This window comes from Elgaria multicarinata, chromosome 10, assembly GCF_023053635.1.
Source record: "Elgaria multicarinata webbii isolate HBS135686 ecotype San Diego chromosome 10, rElgMul1.1.pri, whole genome shotgun sequence".
Lineage (NCBI taxonomy): Eukaryota > Metazoa > Chordata > Lepidosauria > Squamata > Anguidae > Elgaria > Elgaria multicarinata.
Window position 1 is genome coordinate 25,874,010 of NC_086180.1, and position 24,546 is coordinate 25,898,555.

At 43.7% G+C, this 24,546-nt stretch overlaps 1 protein-coding gene across 1 annotated transcript in view; it reads right to left on the bottom strand.

Annotated features, from left to right (window-relative positions):
• Positions 1-24,546, bottom strand: part of EMCN (endomucin) — a 64,579-nt gene that overhangs the window by 12,221 nt on the left and 27,812 nt on the right. Inside the window, exons 5-8 of the mRNA XM_063135574.1 lie at positions 22,373-22,471; positions 14,077-14,145; positions 9,810-9,899; positions 1,605-1,658 (exon numbers count right to left, since the gene is read on the bottom strand). Coding sequence (XP_062991644.1) covers positions 1,605-1,658; positions 9,810-9,899; positions 14,077-14,145; positions 22,373-22,471 — 312 coding nt within the window. The remainder of the gene's footprint in view (positions 1-1,604; positions 1,659-9,809; positions 9,900-14,076; positions 14,146-22,372; positions 22,472-24,546) is intronic.

Below are 24,546 nucleotides of genomic sequence, written 5' to 3' on the forward strand. Positions count from 1 at the left end.
CTCCCCTTATTTAAACGAAACAGATCATTTTATCCACACTATGTGGCAGTTGGGCCTCAACTTACTAAGAGTGACAGACATAATAAAGATCGATTGTCTTTCCTCATCACGCTCAAGCAGCAGAGTGCTGACCACATTTATGGATGTATCTACAACCGATTACATATTAAAAAGTAAAAAAAAATATTGGAGAGACAAAATATTTGGATTTGATATTTATATTCTGAAAATCTGTTTTTAAGTTCATTGCAGTATTTTTATTGTTACATCGTTTTTTAGGTTGTTGCCTTTTGATATTCTATTTCATGTTATTGTATTTTGTATGACAATGTTACTAGCCACTTTGGGCATCCTTTTGGAGGGAAAAACGGGATATAAATAAAAGTTGTAGATGGTGGTGATACTAGAGTAAGTCAAGCCCATGGATCTTTTACACCCACACAGGGTGGTGGTCTGGTAGCAATACTTTTTTTAGAAATGAGCAGAGCAATCCTATGGTTCTTGGGGAGCATCCGAGGAACCAGAGGCAGCTGGTGGCTCTGATATCAGTGCGGGTGGTGTATCCACTCTGGGTTTCAGTCACAACCAGCCAGAACTCTAAAGGACCACCTAACCAAGGTGCTAAACCCATTTTAGAGTCCTGACTGGTTCCAACTGAAACCTAGAGGGGATTCACAACCCCACTGACATCGGAGCAACTGGCCTTCACTGTCAGGGTCTATAGGTCTATAGGATTTTTTGAAGTTTCCCTCCTGAGGTTGAAGAGGACTTTGGGTTCCCATCCCTCTCCCACCCCCTCACAACCACTGTGGATACAACTGTGGCAGCTGCTTCCTGAGGCTACCACTGCAACTTCAGGTGTTTGTGTGTGTGTGAAAAGGGGAGCTTTTTGCTGGGAGGGGAGGGGGGAGAGAACAGGATCTGGTGTATTCCATGGCCTCTCCAGCCCCAATCCCAGCCCTGGCCATGCAGCTGCTCTAAACAGGCTCAGAGGCCCAACTAGAGGGAAAAAATAAAAAGGACAACGCCTCCATTGCTACTCCTGCCTTAGCAGCAGCAGCCTGGCAGGACACAGGATATTTGGAAGCCTCTGGGATTGGAGGCTTCCTTTTAACTGGGGTTGTGCTCTAAGAATTAAAACTTCTCCTATTGTGCAGATGTGCCATGTTTATTTTTATGTATCACACCGAGAATACAGCCCCCAAATATCTGAACGGTTTGAAGATAACACCTTGAAGGCTTCACACACTGAATCCTTTGCCTTGAATAATTCTTCGACTGTTATTGGGCGCAAATATTCCTATGCCTGCTCTCTGTAAGGTGACACGGTTCAGGTTTTCCACTTCTATCATGTTGACCTCAATCCTCGGGAAGAATTGTGGAGCTCAAAGGTGAAAGCAGTGTCAGTCCTATGCTCATTATAGCCCGTCTCCGTTTCAGAAAGGTCTTGACAGACAGGCAGATCACTTTTTATAGTCAGGTTTGCGGTCCGGCAAGGACTGAGATAAGGTTGACAATTTCATTTCAGCAGCTAACTTAGAGCCAAACTACTTCTGGCAAAAGTTACTTGTGGGGAGAGGGTTGAAAACATCAAGTTTACTCACCACTGTAAGAGGCGTCGTCTTTTCTTTCCTGGCCTGCTGCATTTTTAGTTTTGTCTATGAGAAAAGAAATGTGTTCAAATTAAACAGCTCACACTTTCTGCTCTTTTGAAAAGCTACAACCAGGAGTTTGGGAGAGGACAAGACGCAATGACTCTGTTCAGATGATGCTTTGGGCAATGCGCTTATGCTAACCACAGTTAATGTGGTTATCACTAACCACGCCTGGTGCTGCAGCCACATGGCCATGGAACCACGACCCACTGCGTGGTTTGCCTAACCACATCCTAAGCATGTACCTCTCTGCTGATCCTGGTAGTCCTCTGACTGGTTCATTCTACATCCCATCATCCCTTGCAGCATGCACGGGCCCCAGGCAGCCATTTCCTGGCTGTTCCTGGTGGCCATGTTGAGGCGATGGTGACCATGTGTGCCCACTACAAGACCCACCGTGGCTCCCAGTAGCCATTATGAGAACTGTGTGCCCACCTCATGGTATTTCCATCCTGGTGGCCCCACAGTACAAGATTACAGGTATGCCTTCTGTGTGGATTTTGGGCAAGACGTGAAATAGCAGCTGATGCATTCAGAGCTGCTATGCTGGTCTTGGTAAGTGGCTAGACAGAGCAGCCTGGCCGATTTCATCTGTCCTTGCAGCAGAGCTCTATTGTAGCATTGACTTACTGATGCCATACTAAGCCATGGTTAGGGGCACCAACCCTGTTGCAGCATGTGGTCAATGAAGGTGATTAAACTATGTTTATGTAGCAACCATGGTTAGGAAAAACACCCTACACAAGACACGCTAAGCCTTCATGGTTAGGTCAAAAGGCTTAACCACATGTTAAGTGTGTCATCTGAACAAAGTCAATAAGTTTATTCATCACTGTAGGAGGGATCATCCTGTCTTCCCCTGCCTGTGTTTACAGTGTTGCCTACAAGGAAACACACAAACACCAGCTTTCTTTTCTCTCCTTGTACTGCCCTGCTCCCAATAGAAAGAGTGATATCATTCTGGTGACAGAAATTTCTTTGGTTTTCCATCTTTCTCCCATCACAGGCAGAACTGGCAGGTAAATCTGGGGAGAGTCAATATTAAACCAGGCAATGTGTGTGTCCCCCCCTAGTTTTGCACTCCTGCCATGAGGCATCTCTCTCTCTCTCTCTCTCTCTCTCTCACACACACACACACACACAGAACAGTTGGCAATGTGTAATCAGGGCCGGTGCTACCATAGAGGCCACTCAGGCAGCCGCCTAGAGCGCCAAGCTAAGAGGGCCGCCGGGCCCAGTGCAGCAGTCACTCGCATTGGCTGTGAGCCAGGCTGGGCCGAGGATTCAGCTGGGCCTGGGTGGGCGAGATGGGGCCCCACGCCCACCCAGCCGAAGTGAAGCCAGGGACGCTGGGGTGGGGGTGGGGCAGCTCCACCTTCAGACTTCCAGAACGTGCCCGGAAGAGAGAGAGAGAGAGAGAGAATGTATGGGTGAATAGGGTGCATGGGGTCTTTGAGTGAATGCATGTGTTCATGCGTGTGTTTGTTTGGAGTGAGTGATGCTGAGTGTGTGTGTGTGCACGCATGCGTGAGTTGGGGAGGATGATTTGGAGGTGATATTCCTATTAAATAATGCATTTTAGACCCATAGACGTTCCTTTCCAATTTGTTTGCTATCATTGGCATGACGTATTTCTTGCACTTCAAAATAAATTTAGCAGTTTCAAGTTTTGTGCTTATTTTTTCCAGGAAACATATGTTCTTAAAATTCAAAGTTGGCATTTTGGGGGTGGTGGGTGGGTGGGGGGGCGGGGGTGAAAGTAGCTCACCTTGCCTAGGGCGCAAAATAGTCTGGCACCGGCCCTGTGTGTAATCCTTTACATGCAGCTGAATGATTACTTGAGGGGGTGGTAGAATGGACTGCATCACTTCAGGCTACAGGTGCAGGATGCATTTTGAATGCATTACATTAAACAAACAAAAAACCTCCCTGAAAGCACCCCCCCCAACCCTACACACCAAGCTTAGCACGGGAAAAGGTTCTAAAGCAGCACACACCCTGTTGCGCTGTTTTCTTTTTTGCAGGAAATTTTTTTTAAAAAGAAGCTTTAAATGAAAGGGAGTATGTTAAAAATGTGCCAGTCACCCCACGCCCAATATGCAAGTCTTTTCTAGAAGAGGCTTTTAACCTTCCACTTTAACTTGCTTCTGCTTCCGGATTCTTTGTGGCATTAAGATTGGATCCTCTACTCATGTTTTTCCCTTTTCCCCCCCACTTTGTTGCTTTTCTATATGTTCTGCAAAATAACTTCTGCAGTACAGCAGAACTGTGCAACTACACTAGCATGTCATTCTGCTATTCCCCAAATACCAGATTCCCCCTGATCAAAAATACCCTGCGAAAATGCTTGGGAAGAACAGGAGAGACCCTAGAGGATGATGACAATCTAAAGAACCCACAAACTACCATGAGTGAGGAAACATAAGTGAGGAAACATAGTTGCCTTGGGAAGAAAATCTCAGAGTCTAACGTGATATATTCCATTCTACCACTTCAGAATTTTACCACTTCATTTCGACCTCGGTTCACTGCATGTGCAGATCAAGACTGCTCTTCAGGCAGAGTTAATTTCTTCATCCTTAATTTAGCCAGACAACTTGTCTTGCTGTCTATTGTTACCGCAGACAAAAGTTGAGCGTTTGCACATCTCATAATGGGAAAATATAGGCATAATGGAGAAATCTGGAAATACAAGTCTCAGGCCTTAGCTAGACCTAAGGTTTATTCCAGGATCGTCCCGGGGTCATCCCTGTTTATCTAAATGACACACAGGGGATCCCGGGAGCAGGCAGGGACGGCCCCGGGATAAACCTTAGGTCTAGCTAAGGCCACAGAGACTTGCATTTCCTGTTCCCTTCCTTTCTTCATCACATCTGAAGTCACTCTAACCCCGGGGTAGGCAAAATGTGGCCCCAGATGTTGATGGACTACAACACCCATCATTCCTGATCATTGAACAAGTCGGGAACATAGGAAACTCCCTTATTCTGACTCAGAGCAGTGGTCCATCCAGCCCAGTATTGTCGACACTGACTGGCAGCAATGGCTCTCCAGGGTCTCAGGCAGGAGTTTCTCTTGCTCTATTTGGAGATTCCGAGGATCGAACTTGGACCTTCTGCATGCAAAATAGGTGCTCTACCACTGAGCTATGGCCCCTTTTGGCAGGGGCTGATGGGAACTGGAGTACAGCACCATCTGGAGGCCTACAGTTACCCATCCATCCTCTAACCCAAAAATGAAAAACATGCGCTACAGATCAATCCACAGCAAACGCAAATATTGGCCCAATCCACTTAGATTTGACCTAATTTCACTCCCTAGATTTCAGAGACTTGGATTTAAGCCAATTAAGTATCATTTGCTTCAAAGAGATTTAAGTTGGATTAAATCCAAGTATCTCAACTTCACAGGTTCACAGACTGAGCTGTCTATATATAATTTTAAAGAAAATTAATTTCCCAACTGTAGCGTATGGTTGATCTACCGCTTTTCAGGGATTTTGTTATAGTCTGCTTCATTGACATTGGTGGTCTCATTAAACTTAGCTCTCACCCACCTTTTCTTTCTTTTTCTTCTTTTTTTGCTGATCCAGGTACAACGTTATTGAGTTAATGTTGCTCTTATGCTGGTCAGCAATATTTTGCCTGTCTGCCATGTGATGTTATTTCTGCCAAAAACTGTCTGGCATTCATTATTATGTTTTCTTGAACTTTTCTATATACTTAGCTCTTTTCTATATGACATTTTTTACTTACTCCCCTCTCAGTGGGCTGATGGGGAGAAGGAGAAATTACTCTTGCCAAGAGTCAGAAAGATCAGGTGCAGAGGGCTCTTGAAATTATGCTGGGAGCCATATGAAATTAAGCCAAGGTCTACATGTAGACGTGTGGCTACAAGTTGCCCACCGTCTAGTATGTTAGATCAAAACCATTTGCATCTATCAGAATATAATACACTTAACAGGCTGATCTTCCCTGCTCAATAATTTTATGCCAAGATTTCTAGGATATAAAGAATGCACTCACTGTAAAGACTAAACAGTTAACGAGACAAAACCTTATGTACCTCATTCTATAAGAAATGGGTTGGTATTATGACCAATCCATCATAATATTGTGCATGGATACTTGTATGAATTGCACATCATACATTTAAATAAATCATTCAGTAAGACATATCTATTGAGTGCAGCAGAGGGATTTTTCACTGCTGAAAATAATTTGAGTTTAAATAATAGAAGGAATTATGCATTCATATTTATGAATTTATCTGTGATGCAACTGAAGGGAACATAACTGCTATATCTCAAGGTAGCCACCAAATGATTGGTTGTGGAGGGAAAGGGGGCGTGGCTAGGTAAAAGGGTGTGTGGTCGTCTGGGTAATGCTTGAAGACTGGATTTGGCCTCTGAGCCTGAGATTCTCCACCCCTGGCTAATGGTTAAGGGCATGCAATATGAGCTGGAAGTCTCCAGTTCAAACCACAAAACTACCATGTCTCTGCCTTAGCCCTCTAGCCTATAATTTCTAACTTATTTGTAGCACAGCAGCAGTTTCTGCAGCTGAAACTCTCCCCATGGCCTGAGTTCGATCCCAGCAGAAGCTGGTTTCAGGCATCCGGCTCGGGTCGACTCAGCCTTCCATCCTCCTGAGGGCTGTTACCCAGCTAGCTGGGGGAAAGGTAATAACGGCCGGGGAAGGCAATGGCAAACCACCCCGCTATAAGGCCTGCCAAGAAAACGTCAGTGAAAACTGGCGTCCCTCTGAGAGTCAGTAATGACTCAGTGCTTGCACAAGAGGTTCCTTTCCTCATATACATTTAAATGGCAATATTAAACATATTAAGACAAGATAAAATATCAAACATTAATGAGGAGCACATAAAAAGCATAAAACCTAAACAGCAGATCACCAAAGTATTTTTGAAAAGAAAAAGAAATGTTTTGACCTGCCTTCCAAAAGAGTGGGGAGGAAGAGAATTCTAGAGTATTGGGGCTGCCACTGAGAAGGCCCTGCTCTTTGCAGAAGCTGATCTAGGCTCCCTTTAAGATTGGATCTTGATCAGATCCTGCTTCAAAGATTCATTCATTCATTGTACTTTTAGTCCACCCAATAGCAAAATGTCTCTTGGAGGATTATTTGATAAAAATGGGGAAAACTCTACACAATAAAAACAACAATAACAACAAACAGTACAGAATTACATACATATCTCCATTCCAGCAGTGTATGGCTATGTCTAAATTATAAAATCTAAAATCCCTAGAAGAAAAGGTATGTCTATGCCTGGTGCTGAAACGGTAACACTGTACATCCCAGTCGAGACTCCTTTGGGTGGCCATTCCATTAGTGAGATAACATAAACTGAGAACGCCCTCTCTCTTGTAGCCACCCACCTAAATTCATTCTATGGCGCACTCAGTAAAGGGCATCCAAAGAAGACCTGTGGTGTTCAGATACATGCCAGGGGATAGTGTAATACAGATCATAACTGCCTGGTTATGATCTCTACTCTTTGAAGTCTCAACATATTTGTTAGCTTTTCTTTCTGTCCACCTTCTTCTTCTGGACTACTTTTTCAGGTACAGGTGGGACAGGCATCACCAGAAAATGTAGAGGTTAGGGACGTGTTTGGGGAATCTACAACCCTTTCTCCTTGTCCTGGAACTCTCTAGGACAGGGTCTGTAGCTTATTGGGAAAGTACATGCTTTGCGTGCAGGAAAGTCCTATGTCCAGTCTCTGCAGTCTCCAGATAGGGCTGGCAAACAACCTTGTCCAAAATTCTGAAGAGTAGCTGCCCATCAGTGTTGACAGTACTGTGCTGTTAGATGGGCCAATGGGTCTGACACGAATTAAGTGAGGATTTACTTCCGAGCAAACATACATGGGCTCAGTTGGACAATCTCCTAGGCCAGAGGTGGGGAAACTTTTATTTATTTATTTATTACATTTATATCCCACCTTTTTTCCTCCAAGGGACCCAAGGCGGTGTACATAATCCTCCTCCTCTCCATTTTTATCCTCACAATAACAACCCTGTGAGGTAGGTTGGGCTGAGAGTATGTGACTGGCCCAGGTCACCTAGTGTGGGGACTAGAACCCAGATCTCCCGACTCCCAGTCCAACACTTTAGCCACTACACCACACTGGCTCTCTAAAAGAGAGAAACTTTTTCCACTGAGGACTACATTCCATTGGTGGTAATGTTTCAGGAGCTGCATGTCAGGGTTGGACAGGGTGAGATCTGGCATTGGGAGTGGCTGGAGACAAACGTGGGTTAGGCCACCCTTTCTCTCTCTCTCTCTCTCTCTCTGTGTGTGTGTGTGTCAACCCCCTTCCCACCTCTCTGCTAACTGTTCTCTTTCTGCCAGTCCTTTTGGGCTTCTTTAAATTAAGGGGAAATCATGTTGCCTTACTGGGACTTTGCTTCCCATTTCTCTCATGCAATTTTAACTGGCTGCATTACATGGGTGAAGAGGGGCGACCATGTGGTATGTAATTGAAAACTTCCCCTCCTCTTGATGTCACAAGCATGCCTTTTTTCGCTTCTGTGAAGAGCAACCCCCTCTCTCTCCCTGTCCCCTCTTCCCTGATCAGGAGGCTGCCATAAAAGGACAGATAACGCTTGCCAGATACCTGCACAAGAGCTTCCATCCACCCTCCCATCCCTCCATCCATTTCAGCTTTTTGAACTGATGATTTGGCATATCTGGTCAACAGTATCATTGTTTTTACTTCACATCTTTGAAAACAGCCAGCCGATGAGTGATTGCACCACATCAGATTGATTAATGTAGAAAGCCAAAGAAGTAGACAATGATGGACAGATTAATTGCGCCTGTTCCGTGATTCCATATTTCTTTCCAATCAACCTCATGATCCTTTGGGGGGCTGTGAGTTAGAGGGGCAGCTGCCCTCTAAAAAAGGATCTGGGAAGGCATCCAGACTCATTGCTGAAAAATGAGGAGAGCAATATTGTCTGAAATAAGTTGTTCTTGGGCAATGAACTATGAAATCAGGAGTGGGGGAACTTAGTATTTTTGGCTTAGTAGACTTGAATATTTCAGATTGTCTCATTTTAGTGGGTGGTTAACAGGCCAACAGATGGTGAGGGAGAAAGAGACTCCCAAACTAACTTTCCTCCATCGTATTCTGAAATGGTCCTTTGACTAAATAAACGGCAGTAGCTTGACATTTGTTTCTTTCCTTCTTTCATTTTTGGATGGCAACCAACTGAAACTGTATCACTTTTGATCGCTCAAAAGGGATGCTACAATGCAAAATAAATTAAAAACAACACATTCTTAAATTATTTTTAATGTATAAATATTGTTTTGCATTCTGAAAATTCTTCAAATGATAGAAATTAATGTACTGTCAGCGGAACCCAGTGCCCTGGGCAGGATCTTGGTCCAGGAGCTATCAATGGGTCTGGAAACATACCTGAAGATTCTTCTCCTAGCTGGTTGTTGCTATTGTGCATGATTGGAATAAAAAAAATGGGCAAAAGATATAGTTCTCTTTCAGACTCACACCAAGGCATTGGGAAGGGATTACAACTAGGATGACCTAGTTGTAATACAACACCTAGATAGAAATACAACACATTTCACCATAGCAAGGAAGCCTGAGACCAGGTGATGTGAGTTATTGTTCAATTTGCTGCCCAGGTGCCAACTGTTGACGATGCCTTCCTTTGGACTCATGGTACAGAAAGCCAATCCCCCACAACTGCTTCTACATCCATGTGACAGGAACAAACACAATACAACATTGTTGCCATTCTCACATAATTTTTGTGAACCGCCCAGAGAGCTTCAGCTATTGGGCAGTATAAAAATGTAATAAATAAATAAATATTGTAAGCCTATGCGGCAGAGTCTTGCTATTTACTGTTTTACTCTGTACAGCACCATGTACATTGATGGTGCTATATAAATAAATAATAATAATAATAATAATAATAATAATAAATAAATAAATAAATAAATAATGAATTGTCGATATCCTCAGGGTGCACAAAGAAGTATGAACCTCACGGAACTGGGGATATAACTAATTTGGGATGCCATAGTCAAGAGATCCGTAAAACAACAAAAACAAAGATGAATTCATCTCATATAATTATTTGATGGAATCTCTGTCTTTACTTACTTTCATCTTCACTTTCAGTTGGGTTTATTGTTAGTGTGCCTGAGGTAGTTTTCTGCGAGTAAGGCTTCCCAGTTGTCTTGTCATTTGGGCCTATAAGAAAAGGAACTCTAATGAATCTACAGTAAACTGTAAACACGATTCCAAGTGGTTGTTTTTATGTGTCTGAGTTTACTGCCAGCAGACTTCAGCAAAGACTTAGTGCAAATCTACACATGAATTATTTGTTACCTTTATATCATGCCTTGTCCTTCAAGGAACCCTAGGTAGCATATGTGATACCCCTCCTCTCCGTTTTTATCCTCACGGGGTAGATTAGGATGAGAGTCGCTGGCCCAACATCACCCAGTGAGCTTGGGTGAGGAATAGAACCCTGCCAGGATCTTCACTACTGCTTATAAAGGTGTTGAAGTGCACCGACAACTGTTGGGGCACAATCCACATTCCACATGCTGTTTTCAAACCACTTTCATAGTGTTATATCCTCCTTGGTATAGATCTGGCTCCAGGGGCCCCTAGTCCCAATCCTACCTTCTAACCACTACACCATGCTGACACTCAACATTACCATATTACATCCTGCTACAAGCTGCTTCCACTTGTCTATAAAGTCTGGATCCTTTCCATGCTGATAGCAGATGCCTCCAGGAACATCTAGCACTGCCATGGAAACCCTTCATATGATTAGGTGCATCCCATGTGGCAAGTTGTTCTAGATTTCATGGCAGACTGCAGTGAGTCACTACAGAAGCAGCTTGCAATGGGAATAAAATAATGAATAGATAGTTCTTACATATAGAATTTTAGGATGTAGACAGCAATGGGAAAGACATTCATGTAAGCCCAGGTGGTGAACAATGTCTGTGTCACACAAGGCTTCTTTTTGGCATGTTACTTTTCCTACATGCAGGACATTTATTTTTTAATCTAGGGGAACATTCAAATAGGTAAGGTCCTGCCTTCAGTCCAGCAGTTCTACTCCATTTTATTCTGCTGATCATATTATTTGGCTTTAATAGGGTGACCATATGGAAAGGAGGACAGGGCTCCTATATCTTTAAAAGTTGTATTGATTTCGGCAGGTGTCATTTGTATGCATGCAGCACCTGGTGAAATTCTCTTGTCATCACAACAGTTAAAGCTGCAGGAGCCCTGCACTCTTTTGTATCTGGTCAAGCTAGGCAGGGCTCCTGCAGCTTTAACTGTTGTGATGAATGCCTCAGCCCAAAATGTTGTGTTCTAAATTTTGACCTGATGCCATTTTGCAGTTTCAAACAAACAAACAAACAAACAAACAAACAAACAAACAAACAAACTCTTCTATAATGTAGGTACTTAGGGCCAAACTAAATGAGGCATGTGGTGAGATCTCCCATCTTTTTCAATTTCTTTGGAAAGCAGTCACAGTCCCCTCTGAACTGGATTATAGCTGTGTGCTAATTTTCCCCCTGCACCATTTTCCTAATCTACCCTGGGCTGCTAGTTCCATTAAGGAAAACATGGGGGTACATGGTATAATGAATGAGCAGGCAGAATCAGCCCAGCCCAGTAACTGACCCACTATCACAGAGGCATCAAAAGCTTCATTAAATAGTAATTGCTTTCTATTTATATATATATATATATATATATATATATATATATATATATATATATTGGTAATACCTAATAACTAATGGAAAGACAGTTTTCAGGTGTTATTAGTATTTAATGACAGGGTAGACCTGGCTTCGAGTCTCTAAGCTGCCATGAACCTCGTTGGGTGACTTTGGGCCAGTCACTGGCACTCAGGCTAACCTACCTCAAAGGGTTGTTGTGAGGATAAGATGGAGTCAAGAAGAATCATGTAAGCCACCTTGGGTTTCTTGAAGGAAGGGTGAGATATAAATGTAACAAACAAACAAAATAACCAGAGTTGTTTATATTTAATTTATTTAAAACATTTCTTGGCCGCCTTTCAAGGCAGAAGCCCTCCCATGGTGGCTCACAATGATAAAATACATAAAAACAGTTAAAACATTAAAAGCACTAAAAACATAATCCAGGTATTTTAGCTTTTAGCTTGAAAGTTGAGGAATAATTTAATGATCCTTGTTTATGGAGCAAGCACTATTTGTGATCAGAAGGAGAGGTGATTCTCTCTCTCTCTCTCTCTCTCTCTCTCTCTCTCTCTCTCTCTCTCTCTCTCTCTTTATTTTAATGATAGGGTTGACCCGAGAATTTTGGTTCAGTTTTGTGTGTGTGTGTGTGTGTGTGTGTGTGTGTGTGTGTGTGTGAGTCCTTAGCTGCTTATAGTGTGATGAGAAGGCAAGAGTAGTTTGAGGCTTGGCCTTGTTGTCATTTTGAAAATAAAGCCCAGAACAAGTCAGAAGGAAATGATATTCCTCAATTATGAAGCACCATTCTCAAGGATTATAATGTCACTCCCTTCCCACTTCCTCTTTACTCCATTTCCCAAAGGGCAGTCAGGTTGCCAATTGCTCAGGTAGGGTGCCACTTGTAACTAGGGATATCAGAAGAATATGTCCAAGGGGTAGAGCTTGCTGAGCTTTTGTCAGTGTGTCCCACCTCTAGACTTTGACTCATTTCCCATGAGCTGGTCTGACTTGATCCCCACCAACTCATGCTAGTTTCTGGATTTTCCTTTTTTAAAACACACACACACACACACACACACACACGTAAATAGAAACTTGCACAAATTGGAGCAGAAATTTGTGAGAATTTGCACAAATTATGACTGCAATTTGTGCAAATTATACAAATTACGGCCGAGATCTGTGCAAATTTCTATTCATGCAAATTAAGAATAAACAAATAGAAAATGTTCCCTCAGTTTGGAAAAAAACTGCTGCTGATCTTGCAAATGCAAGCTAAGTAAGGTGTGTTGCCGAAATCTTGTGAGTCCAAAAACAACTGGATCTCCTGGTGATGGACATTCGTACTAGTGACTCACGAAAAGGAGAGGACAGGCATCACTCAAAGTGAGGACGAAACAGGACACCAATTTGCATAATATTTGCATATGTTAATGTATAGATGTTGTAACTTTAGAAATGGTTATTTTAATTTAAATAGAAACACAATCCATCTCAGAAGAATGTGACCAGGTGGGTCTGCTCAGTCTGCTGTCCAGGTGCTAACTGTGGATGGGCAATTTCAGGACCCCTGTTCTCCCTCCCGATGGTTCTTTATTTTTATACTGGACTTGGATTGGACAGCCCTTCAAATAGAGGACATCTTCAAAATGAAGGACAGCAGTTTGGTAGCCCGTCAAATAGAGGACTGTCCTCTGCAAAAGAGGACACAAGGCCACCCTATAGTGGAGCAGCAGACCAGCTTTTTTAAAATATATATAAAAGGGAGAATGAGTGTGTATGTGAGAGCAACAAATTCCTCATACTTCCCCAATAATGTACTTTATCAGAGGCTGTGCTAACAATAGTTCAAGCTATGGTAGGAAGAGAAAGCCTCCAATTCCAAACATCCAGGTGAGAGCATAGCAAACCACAGAAAATGTCTTGGAGGAAATTGGTCCCAAATTGCTAATACAAGGAACTATTCAATTATCCAGTCTAGCCAGTGCACTAAATTATATCGCTCCATTAAGAGCTCTATTAAGTACAGTGCATCAGTTGTTTGATGTCCATAACTGGAACTAACTAAATGGATATTTATGTATTTATTTAATCAATTTCGATCCCTCGCTTGAGCTCAAGTGCTCTCAGCCTTCTCAGGTAGAAGGAGGGACTAGCTCAAGGTCAACCAATGAACTTGATGGATGAGTGGGGAGTTGAACCCAGCTCTCGCCAGCCCTGATCCAATGCTCTAACCACTACACCACACTACAGCACTCTATCGCTACACCACACAGACTCTGGCCTTAGCTTGACCTAAGGATTATCTCAGGCAAATGGAGGGGTCATCCCTGCCTGCTCCCGGGATCTCCTGTGTGTCATTTGGATGCACAGGGATGATCTAGGGACGATCCCAGGATATAGGCCTGGTCTAGCCGTGGCCTCTGGCTCTTCCCTGGAAGGCAGAAAAAGATTTTGTTCTGTCTAAATCTACATAGGATTGTGCCGTTACAGTTTGACCAGCTACTGTAAAAATCAACGATGAAAAACCTCTCTAGTGCAGAAGAGCTGGAGCTGCAACAAAGCTTCTTGGCCCAGAAGGAAAGCTGCCGCTGTAATGTAATCATCTAATTGTTTAATGGGACAGTTGTCAGCACTGGATTATGAATTAGATTGTAAAGGGGATGTCTTACCAGCAGTTGCTAGAGTCAAGGAAGACATGGAAGTCACTGAAACTTGGGTTGATGATTCAACTCTTCCTGCTGTTATTTTGATAAGATAAATGACACAGTGTGTTAACTGCTGTTCTCAAAACATATTTGTCAAAGGAATAATCAGTAGCTAAGCGAGGGGAAACCCGAGTTATTCTGCAGAGCTGTTTCTTGGCTCCCTTTGAAAAAGTTGGGGCAAATCCCTGACTTTTTCAAAACACGCCATTGTGGGGAAGCCACCCTTAGATCCCTCCTTTTAAAATGTTGCCTCATTTTTGCTCTAAGCACTCTAAAAATCAAAGGTTCATAACAGAATATCTGAATATGACATCCCATCCCGTTACAGAGTGTACCAACAACCATGTTGTGGGATTTATACTTTCAGAGGGCTAAACTACACACTACATTAAATACACAGCATGTATTTTGTTTACCTTAATTTTGTTTATCAAGGGGGCTGTCTTTATGGCACCAGGTTGGCGCTGCCTCCCTCCTCAACCCCATGCTTTCCCCGTGCATTGGATAATCCCGATGCTGAGCAGGAAGCACAGAGTTTCTGGGTGGCCATCTGGGTCCCGGAGCCACTTCCGCCCTCTTCCTGGTAAAAGGTGACCAATCCTTGGTTGCCTTCCACCAGGCTCCGCCCTTGGGTTGGCCACGGATTGGCCATGGAATGACATTATATGGTAGAAGCACCATGCTGACATCGCTCCCTTTGAAAAAGTCAGGATTAATCCCTGATTTTTTCAAAACACACCATCGTGGGGAAGCCCTGCGGTGGCTGTGATCCTGCACCTGTGTTGTCTAACTGATGGGCGCAGATCCACAGCCACCGCAAGGCTTTCCCCATGTGTAGACAGTCCCTTAATATAAATGTGTGGAGCCCTGATACAGTTCAGAACCATGACATATGGGTAGGGGAACTTTAAATCTGAACCACATCCCCATCCACCCCCAAATTGCCATCATGGGGACTAAAAACAAATTATTATTATTATTATTATTATTATTATTATTATTATTATTATTATTATTTCCCACCTTTTTCCCAGTACTGGGACTCAAGGCGATTTACAAGATTAAAACATGTACAATTAAAGCATGTAAATATAAATTACAAAAGTTAAAATAGAATTAAACCTACAGTAACAACCTTCATTTGGCACCAGCGGAACTCCTCCCTTTCTATTCCCCCATGGGGGAGGTTGAATATTGGGGGGAAAGTGGCTGGGTGGGAAGATTTAAATTTCCCCAACCTGTGTGAAGTTGTCCCAATCTGGATCAAGCCCCTGTGCATTTACATCAAGGTAAAATAAAATGGTGGGGATCAGTTGCATGGGACATATTTAATGTGGCTTGAAATTTAGCCTAAAGATGCTTAAATACCCCAGCTCCATCTGCTACAGCCAGGGCTGGTGCCAGACTCCTGTGGGTCATTGGTACAGTGCTGCGGATTGGCTCCCATCACCAAAGTCCCCCGCCCACCTACTCCTCTGCCCAAGCTGCCTGCTCACTGGCCAAAGCCCCCCATGCACTGGAGCTGCCCACTCCCCCCCCATTGCAGCCCCACCAATCCCATCCTCTGAAGTCTATTCGTTGGGGGAGAGAGGTCTGAAGAGAGGAGGCTGCCCAATGTGTGTAAGTTCCCCCAGTGATGTACATCATTGGAGACAACCTACGAATGTAGAACGTGGTACTTCCTTTGGATGTCCCTCCATCTACATGTGGATGGTGGGTGAGCATGACCACAGCAACAGAGGTAGAACCAGAGGCATAACACCACTCTCCCCCTCATGTGACACTAATCATGTGGTGGGATTGCATGTGAACAGGAGTATAGATGTACACTGACGTTTTTCAGCATTAACATGAGGTTTTTTCCTAAAGCTTTTAAAACTTGATGTTGTGCAGACTTCTACTGTTACTTTCTACTGTTAGTTTTTCCCTACCCTGTGCCTGCTTACCCTACCCTGTACCTGTTTGCATTCTCTTCCCCTCCTTATTGTTTTACTATGATTTTATTAGATTGTAAGCCTATGCGGCAGGGTCTTGCTATTTACTGTTTTACTCTGTACAGCACCATGTACATTGATGGTGCTATATAAATAAATAATAATAATAATAATAATAATAATAATAATAATAATAATAGGTTAAATAAGTTATCCAGAGATAATCAAAGACTAGCCCAAGGCAGGAAGGGTGCAACGGGTTTATTAGCCAAAATAAAATAAAAAAGGAGAGAAGGCTTTTGTTTGTTTCAGTCATGCAAACCTTGAATAAATAAAATAAAACTTGAGGTTGTGGGGGCTTTTCTCACATGTATAACAAGAGGTGACAGGCAACAACTGTAGTATGAGCAGAGAAAAGAAGAGCTGACAAATCTTTGCTCTTAGGATGGGTTCATTTTCTAGAGCTTTTTTATCACACACATATTTTTATTTGAGGGAGGAGGATTTCTTAAGAAAGTGGATGTCTCTCGCCTACAAAGCAGAACCAAGTACACATTGAAGAAAGCTTCTAAAGAAATAGATAATTTGTCTTACACTCTTTATAGTCACAGTGCAGGTATGAGATTTAAAAGAGTATTTAGGATTTTTTAAAAAAACATAAAAGGTATGCTTCACTCTTCTGGAATACAAGTGATTGACTGGGAGCTCCATCAGATGAGTGTTTCATTGCATGCCATTTCTGGGGACTCACAGATTTTTGTGGGTCCCTCTCATGACATTATCTGCCTCCTGCATGCCTCCTGTCCCTTCTAGCCTTCTTCGCATGACAACTGCTCCCCAGTAAGTAACTTGCTGCTATCTCCTGCTGTGTGCAGGAGAAGCAGCGTGATCAAAACAGCCCCCTGAACGGGGCACCTGCATGTTGTTTACTTTCTCTTTCAAAAGAGGAAGTAATGAGGGACAAACGCATGGGCAGAGAAGCGATGGTAAGCAAACACGATTTTTCTCTGCATGATGATGCTCTGGGAGAGACAAAAGAGAATGGGAGGAAGCAATATGACAACAGACAGTGTGAAAAGAGATGGATCTTCTCTATGAGGATCAAGCTCTTAGCTATGTGTTGTTGTCTTGGAAGGAGACATAAAAGAACCTTTACTTCTATAACAGCAACCCATGAATAATCAAGCCTAGTATTAAGTATGGGCTGCAGTTGTAATCTAGGAATAAAAATTGTACACACAATAGAAACCTGGTGATTTTACCACATTCAGAACAGTCAATTGCAATGGAGAATGTGAGCAAATGCCCTTAAATTCTGCAACACCACTGTCTGTGAAGAACAGGGGAGGGTAAAGTCTGCATGGGAGAATGACTGATGGGTCAGGATTTAAACCTCCCTTTCTGTCATGCTGAGATGGTGCCTCTTCCCCCTACTAATCAGTTGGGAGACTTGGTGTTTAACTCATGCTCCAAGAGCCCTGGAGCACAATTGTGGTGAGAGGGGTTGCATATAGATGACTCCCTCCTCCATATTCTTTCCACCAGCAGAATCATGCTCCCAACAACTTATCAAGCAGCTGGGAGTAAGCAGTTGTGCTGGGGAAGTGGGTAACACAAAGAAATGGGTCCCCCATATGTCTCTTCATCCAGCAGAATTGTGGTAGTAAGTAGCAGCACCGGGGTAGATTTTGGGTGGGGAAACTATTTTAGTTGATCAGCATGGTGCATTTGATGTTGCAGGGCTCTGTAGGGTAAAGGAGCATTGGTGAAAATGATCTCTCAAACTTCCTCTGGTGGGAGCCTCTATGGGATTCAAGTCCTTTCTGAGAATGGAAGGAACCCTTCTACATGGAAGGAACACTATGGATTCAACTCATTGATGTTTTTCCTCCCTAAATCAGATCTCACAAAACTTTGTTTTTAGTAGGGCGACCATATGGAAAAGAGGCCAGGGCTCCTGTATCTTTAACGGTTATACAGAAAAGGGAATTTCAGCAGGTGCATGCAGCACCTAGTGAAATTCCCTCTTTATCATAACAGTTAAAACTGCAGGAACCCTGCCCTCTTTTGTATCTGGTCACTCTAGCTAGAGGGCAGGGCTCCTGCAGCTTTGACTGTTGTGGTGGAGGGAATTTCACCAAGTGCTGCATGCATACAAATGATACCTGCCGAAATTCCCTTTTTCTATTCAACTGTTAAAGATACAGGAGTCCTGTCCTCCTTTCCATATGGTCACCCTATTTTTAGCAATGGTAAAATATATATATATATGGGGACCTCTTCTTGCAACCCCATGTGGAATTCACTTTGAAGTAGTGGATAATATCAGATTTAAAGATGATTGGACACACCATCGTTCAGTTTTTACACTGTTTGTTCCACGTTGGCCTACTCTAGGCAGTGAAATAATTGGCTTCCAGTGGTGATCCAGGCTACTACCTGGAGATGTGCTGAAGAGACAGGTATGTCTTTGCTCCCTTTATTTTCCCTACATGCCACACACTTTATCTTTCAGTACAGGTTAACTCTAGGTGGCTGTGCTAGAGAAACCCTTGCGGGAGGAATTTCTCCATAATTTAAAGGAAAAGGAGCTGCACTTGTAGCCTTTCGGTTCACTTGTTTGTTTGTTTCTGTCCATTAGGATTTCTGTTACATGGGGAAAGACAAAAAGCCTGAAACAAAAGCTTTGATGCCTCCCTCAGCTTAGAACATGAGTTCAAGTGGTATCTGCATCAGGATCCAGCAAAGCTTTATTTGGTGCTTTCTTTCTTTTGGCATCAGCAAAGGCAGGTGTGCCAGTATTTGGGGGATGTAGGTAAGCATAAAAGAAAAGATATGCTTCCAGGAGGGTGGTTAATTGAGACGCCTTCATGTGCAATTATATCTTCTGAGTGCTGCAAGGCAACTCTTGCTTTTAAAAAGTCCACAGTATTCCTTACCAATATCCCTCACCTGTTCACAGGACACACGAAAGGCAAAAGACAGCTTATGTAGAAGGTTGACCAAGGCTGCATTTCGAGTTGTGCGAGAGCAGAGCTAGCTCCAGGATATTTTAGGGCCCTTAGGCTAGGCCCCCTCTATAGAGTCCCTCTTCTCAGTGAGTCTACCTTGTCACCAGGGCTGGTGCCAGACTATTTTGCACCATAGGCAAGGTGAGCTACTTGCAACCCCCCACCCAAATTGCTAACTTTGATTTTTAAGAACAGATGTTTTGTAGAAAAAATAAAAAACACAAAACTTGAACTTAATATGTTTTTTCCTGAAAACAGCTAATTTGTATAAAACTGTGACCCTTAACGGCAGTACTGCACCCGTCTGAGGTCTGGGCCCTAGGCGGCTGCCTAGTTGGCCTAATGGTAGCACCGGCCCTGCTACTCACCGCCATTGATATTGTGGAGGCTGCTGGCTCCAATTTCAGTGGGGCTGTGATTCCATTCTGGGTTTTAGTCAGAACCAGCCAGAATTGTAAAGGAGCTATCTAAGGTGCTGAACCGTCTCCCCAAAATTGGTTCAGTGCCTTGGGATTCTGGCTGGTTCTGACTGAAGCCTAGGGTGCTAACACAGCCCCACTGAAATCGGAGGTAACTGGCGCATTGATGCCAGTTGCTATAGCTCCACATCCTCTTTCTCATTCTTGCTCTCACCTGCTTGCTTGATAGGAAGAGAGCCAGCGAGGAAGTAGGATCTCCTTCTGCTTCTTCTCACCACCACCATTGTCTGGGCCAGAGCGAGAGACAGGTGAGCAAGCAGGGTGCAACGGTGAGAAGGAGAAGCAACCCCAGGGGGCTCTGGTCAGTGGCTCCTTGAGTGGGTGTGGGCCCTTGGCAGGCCTTGGCCTTGGCCTTGGCTGGGCCTGCATGAGAGCCCAATGAAACAACCCTCTGCAAAGACATGAAGTATGACACTTTCTCATTCATTCATGGTCTTTTGTATTCAGAGTGTCATTAGTTGCAAATAGAATCACAGAATAGTCGAGTTGGAAGGGTCCATCGAGTCCAACCCCCTGCTCAATGCAGGAATCCACCTCAAAGCATACCTGACAGATGTTGTCCAGCTGCTTCTTGAGTGCCTCTAGTGTGGAAGAGCCCACAACCTCCCTAGGTAATAGGTTGCATTCTCATACTGCTCTAACATCTAGCCCTCCCCTTACTGCATGCTGTGACCCACCCCCAAATCACCAGCAGTATGCCACTTAAGCGGGGGGTGGGGAGAGTAGCTTCCACTGGGGTTAATAGGAGCTTTTCCCCCAAAGGCGAATTGTTGAGCTGGAAGGGCAAGAAGAGGAGGCTAAAGGTCAGATCCAAAAAAACCTGTATGCTGGATGCCTTTCCCCATCCCTGGTCTATTGCATTCTATGAGAGGCAACTTCATTCTACCATTCTCAAGATCAAGGGCCAAACTAGAGGTGACATTGGAAATTTATGTCTGGGGCTAGATCTAGACGACTAGTTTATAGCAGTATTGAAATAAACTGATAACTGTTGGGGCACAATCCACATTCCATATATTGCTTTTGTAGTGTTATTTACTGCTGTTTATTCCACATTCATAATGATTTGACACAAAGGTGTAGATCTGGCCCCATCCCTGGCTTTTAAATTGATTTAAAACACAGGAAAGAGGGACATGAATTCTGTTGGGATTGTACAGAGGTTGAGCGGGGAGGGCTTTTAAATCCTTGTGGTGGTGTAGTGGAGCCAGCGCTCCCAGGGCCAAAATGCTGGGACTTCCTGATTAGCAGGAATGATGGGTGACATCTGCTACCCTTCCTACACTTCCTTGTTCCCTTTGAATTTAGCTGCAATCCTAAGAGTAGTTTGGGTGGTGGAGCGAGTGGGATGGGAATGGATTTTCTGAGCCTCAAGATCAGTGCCCAGGTTGGCTTAAACACTCATACAGACACACCCAAAGTCAGACCACTTCAGACCTTCTAGGGAGACAGCCTGCACCCAAAGATGTTTTGACAGTCTAAATTTAGCAAACAGAATAATTACATAAACTTAGACTTCATGTCAGTTGTGGATGCACACAGACTAGTTAAAGGGTTCACAGAAGTGTTGGGTTTAAAGCTGGGATTTGGAGAGAGGGAGATGGTACCATCTATGTGTTAAAGCAGCCTTCCTCAACCTGGGGCGCTCCAGATGTGTTGGACTGCATCTCCCAGAATGCCCCAGCCAGCAGACCATTCTGGGAGTTGTAGTCCAACACATCTGGAGCGCCCCAGTTTGAGGAAGGCTGTGTTAAAGGGTTCATAATGATGATTATGTGTCTTAGGGAATTCCAGACAGCAGGGGCAGTAAGAGTGAAATTGCAATAACATTTAGGAGATTAGAAGACTTTTGTGTGACGGAGTTAGAAGAGTGAAGATCACCTGTATGGATTTATAGGGATATTAGGGCAGAGAGATGCAGGAAAAAGAAGGAGAGTATGAATCAAAGGTGGGCAACTTGTGTCCTTCAGATGTTTCGGCTTACAACTTACATCAGCTCTAGCCCATATAGTCAATGGTGATGGATGATGATGATGATGATGATTTATTTATATAGCACCATCAACGTACATGGTGCTGTACAGAGTAAAACAGTAAAACAGTAAATAGCAAGACCCTGCCGCTTAGGCTTACATTCTAATTAAATCATGGTAAAACAATAAGGAGGGGAAGATGTAGGTTCAAACACCTGGAGAGCTACAAGTTGCCCACCTTGATTATAGACCTTCTTAAAGGCAAGGATCCTTTGCCAGGCTGCCTTTTAATTGCAGTCCCATTGAAAAATATTACTACCAAGCATTAGGCAAGGAGGTTTGTGACCCCAATAGAGGTGCCTGTAGAGTTTTCATGGTGGCTTTTGTCTGCATCAGCACAAACCTATGCTTCACTGCCTGGGTTTGCTTGGAGCACAAGCACACCATCTTAGGCCATATCATTCCCTAATCCAGTTTTCTGTGCAGCTGCAGTTGGGTGCCAAAACTGGATCCTTACCAAGCCCACAAGGACTGACTACAAACTACAACAGGTTGAATGGTTTGTATGAAACAGCTCTCCAACCTTCTTCTGAAAACTCTAATCCTTACTTTACTCTGTGTGTGTGTTTTATGTATGTAACACATATAATAAATTCATCAGTAGAACATACGTATTAATTTGTTCATATATTTATTTTCTTTTGTTTGTTTTCTTTTTCTCCCCCCCCCCCAAAAAAAATTGTATTAACGAAGTCTGTTGTAACAGCCTAGCCCCTGTTGTTAGGGGACTTAACCCCTGTTGTTCTATTTTCTGTTATATCTAAAGCTAAAAAATCAGCAGAACAAAGAACTGATGTACTTACGGAAAACCGTGTCATTGATTGTTGATAGTGATTTAGACGTAGCAACCGTTTTTGGTAGGACTGTTGTCTTTGATGAAGTTGCAGATTCTATGGTAACAACTGAAAGAAAGAACATGTAACTTTTTATATGGCTTTTCTCCTTCCAAATATATACCACTGCAGGTCTATGGGAAAGAGAGAGAAAGAGGGTGGGGGGAGGGAGAGGGAGAAGGAGAGATCCAAAATCCACAGGCGGGCAATTCTTTATTAGAATCAACCAAAATGCCACAGACTGATGTGTAAGCTTTTTAGATTTCTCGAGCATTTCATTAGGCTAGATGGTACAAAAAGCAAGAGTTGGGAGAAGAAACTGGAAAGTCTCAAATCAGGGCCAGTAGACTGGATTTTCTCCAGTTTGGTGGATTCTGTGGACTTGCTGTTTTTCTAACTTTCTGGAATTTTGTGCAAATTTAGTAATAGAAAAATATACATTTTTTTAAAAAAGGCACAAAATATGCATTTTCCCCATACACACAGTGAAAAAAATACACATTTGGGGGGATTTGTGGATTTTCCTAAGTGCAAACTTATGCAAGTGCAAATTTCTGCATATTCAGAACCAAAAAAGTCAATTCCACTGATGAGTGGACGATGGGATAAAGGGTGCCTGATAATCCCCAAAATAGAGACAGAATGGATTTTACATAATCCACACATCCCTAGTGATTACTCAAGTTGGGTGACCACATGGTTGGGTAAACAAGGAACACTCAGGCACATGCTCTTATAGATCCAATTTTTCTTTTGTCCATTTCTCAAAATGCATACTAGATCCATAAGTAGGGGTGTTGCGCGTGTCTGACTTGGTCTGCGAGGGCAGTGGACTCCCCTGCATCCAACCCTCATGGACCTAGCTGTGTGCGCTCAGTGTGAGTGCAGACCTACTCCTGAGCATTCATGTGGCCACATGAGCAGTTGCTAGCTGGCTGCCCTGGGTGCTGACATTGCTTACTTTCCCCCTCCACATTAATGGCAGCCTTTAAGGCCCCCATTGGCATGGGGAGAAAGTGCATGATTTCCCAAGGCTCCAGAAGTGGCGGCCACCATTGGCACAAAAAGGAGAAATGTACAACTTCCAGAGCCAAGGTGATCACCATTAATGTGGAAGGGGGAAATGAGCAATTTTGGCAGCAGTTGCGGGAGGATGCTGAGTGCTTGACAGAGGCGTGGGCAGCGGCACCAGTGGGACGAGTGCCCGCTGAGTACCACACAGGTGATTTCACCCATCCCTATCCACAAGTCTTAGAGGAATACTCAACAACATTTATACAAATTCTTGTTGACCAGCTAAAACAACTGTGCTTGTTTGAATAACATTTTTGTGAAGAACTGGGAAATCTACAACAGACAATAGTTTTAGCTTAGCAGGTTTATTTCTGTGCCAGGATTGAGACCGTTGAGGAGCTGTTTTTTGAGAACTTTCTTGTTTCTGAGAGCGTGGTTTTTCCACCTGTTCTGTAACACCAGGTAGTGGGGAAAAAAAATCTTTTATCTATGCATCTGAAACTGGCAGAGAAAACAGAAGCATTCACTAAAAATAATGGTCCTCGCTATGAATGATGCCTTATTATGCATCACAATGCAGCTACCATTGTAGGAATAAAAACCTGCACCACACTCTTAAGCCTTGGGTTTTGTATAAATCTTCACTTTGGATAGATATATTACCCAAAGAGGGGGGAAAGGAGAAGAAAAATAGGTTTTATGTTACATTGTTGTGGAAAAGTCACCAGAAGTGCTACCTCCAGTATCTGAGGCAGTAAGCCTGTGTGCACCAGTTGCTGGGAAACGTGGGTGGGAGGGTGCTGTTGCACCATGTCCTTCTTTGTTGATCCCTCGTCGACAGCTGGTTGGCCACTGTGTGAACAGAGTGCTGGACTAGATGGACCCTTGGGGAGGATCTACACAGCGTCCTGAAGGCGCTTGTGTGCGCCTCCAGTGCGCCCCGAAACTCCTTGTGTAAATCCTCCCCTATCCTGGCCAGAAGAGGCGGAGGAGGAGGAGGAGGAGGCGGCGGCGGCGGCGGCCCCACATCGCCCCTCGCGGGGACGGGGCAAAAAGTTTCCGGGCTCGGCGGCTTCTTCCGCCGAGCTCTCTGACGTTCGGGACACCATCTGCCAGGCCCCAGACAGCCC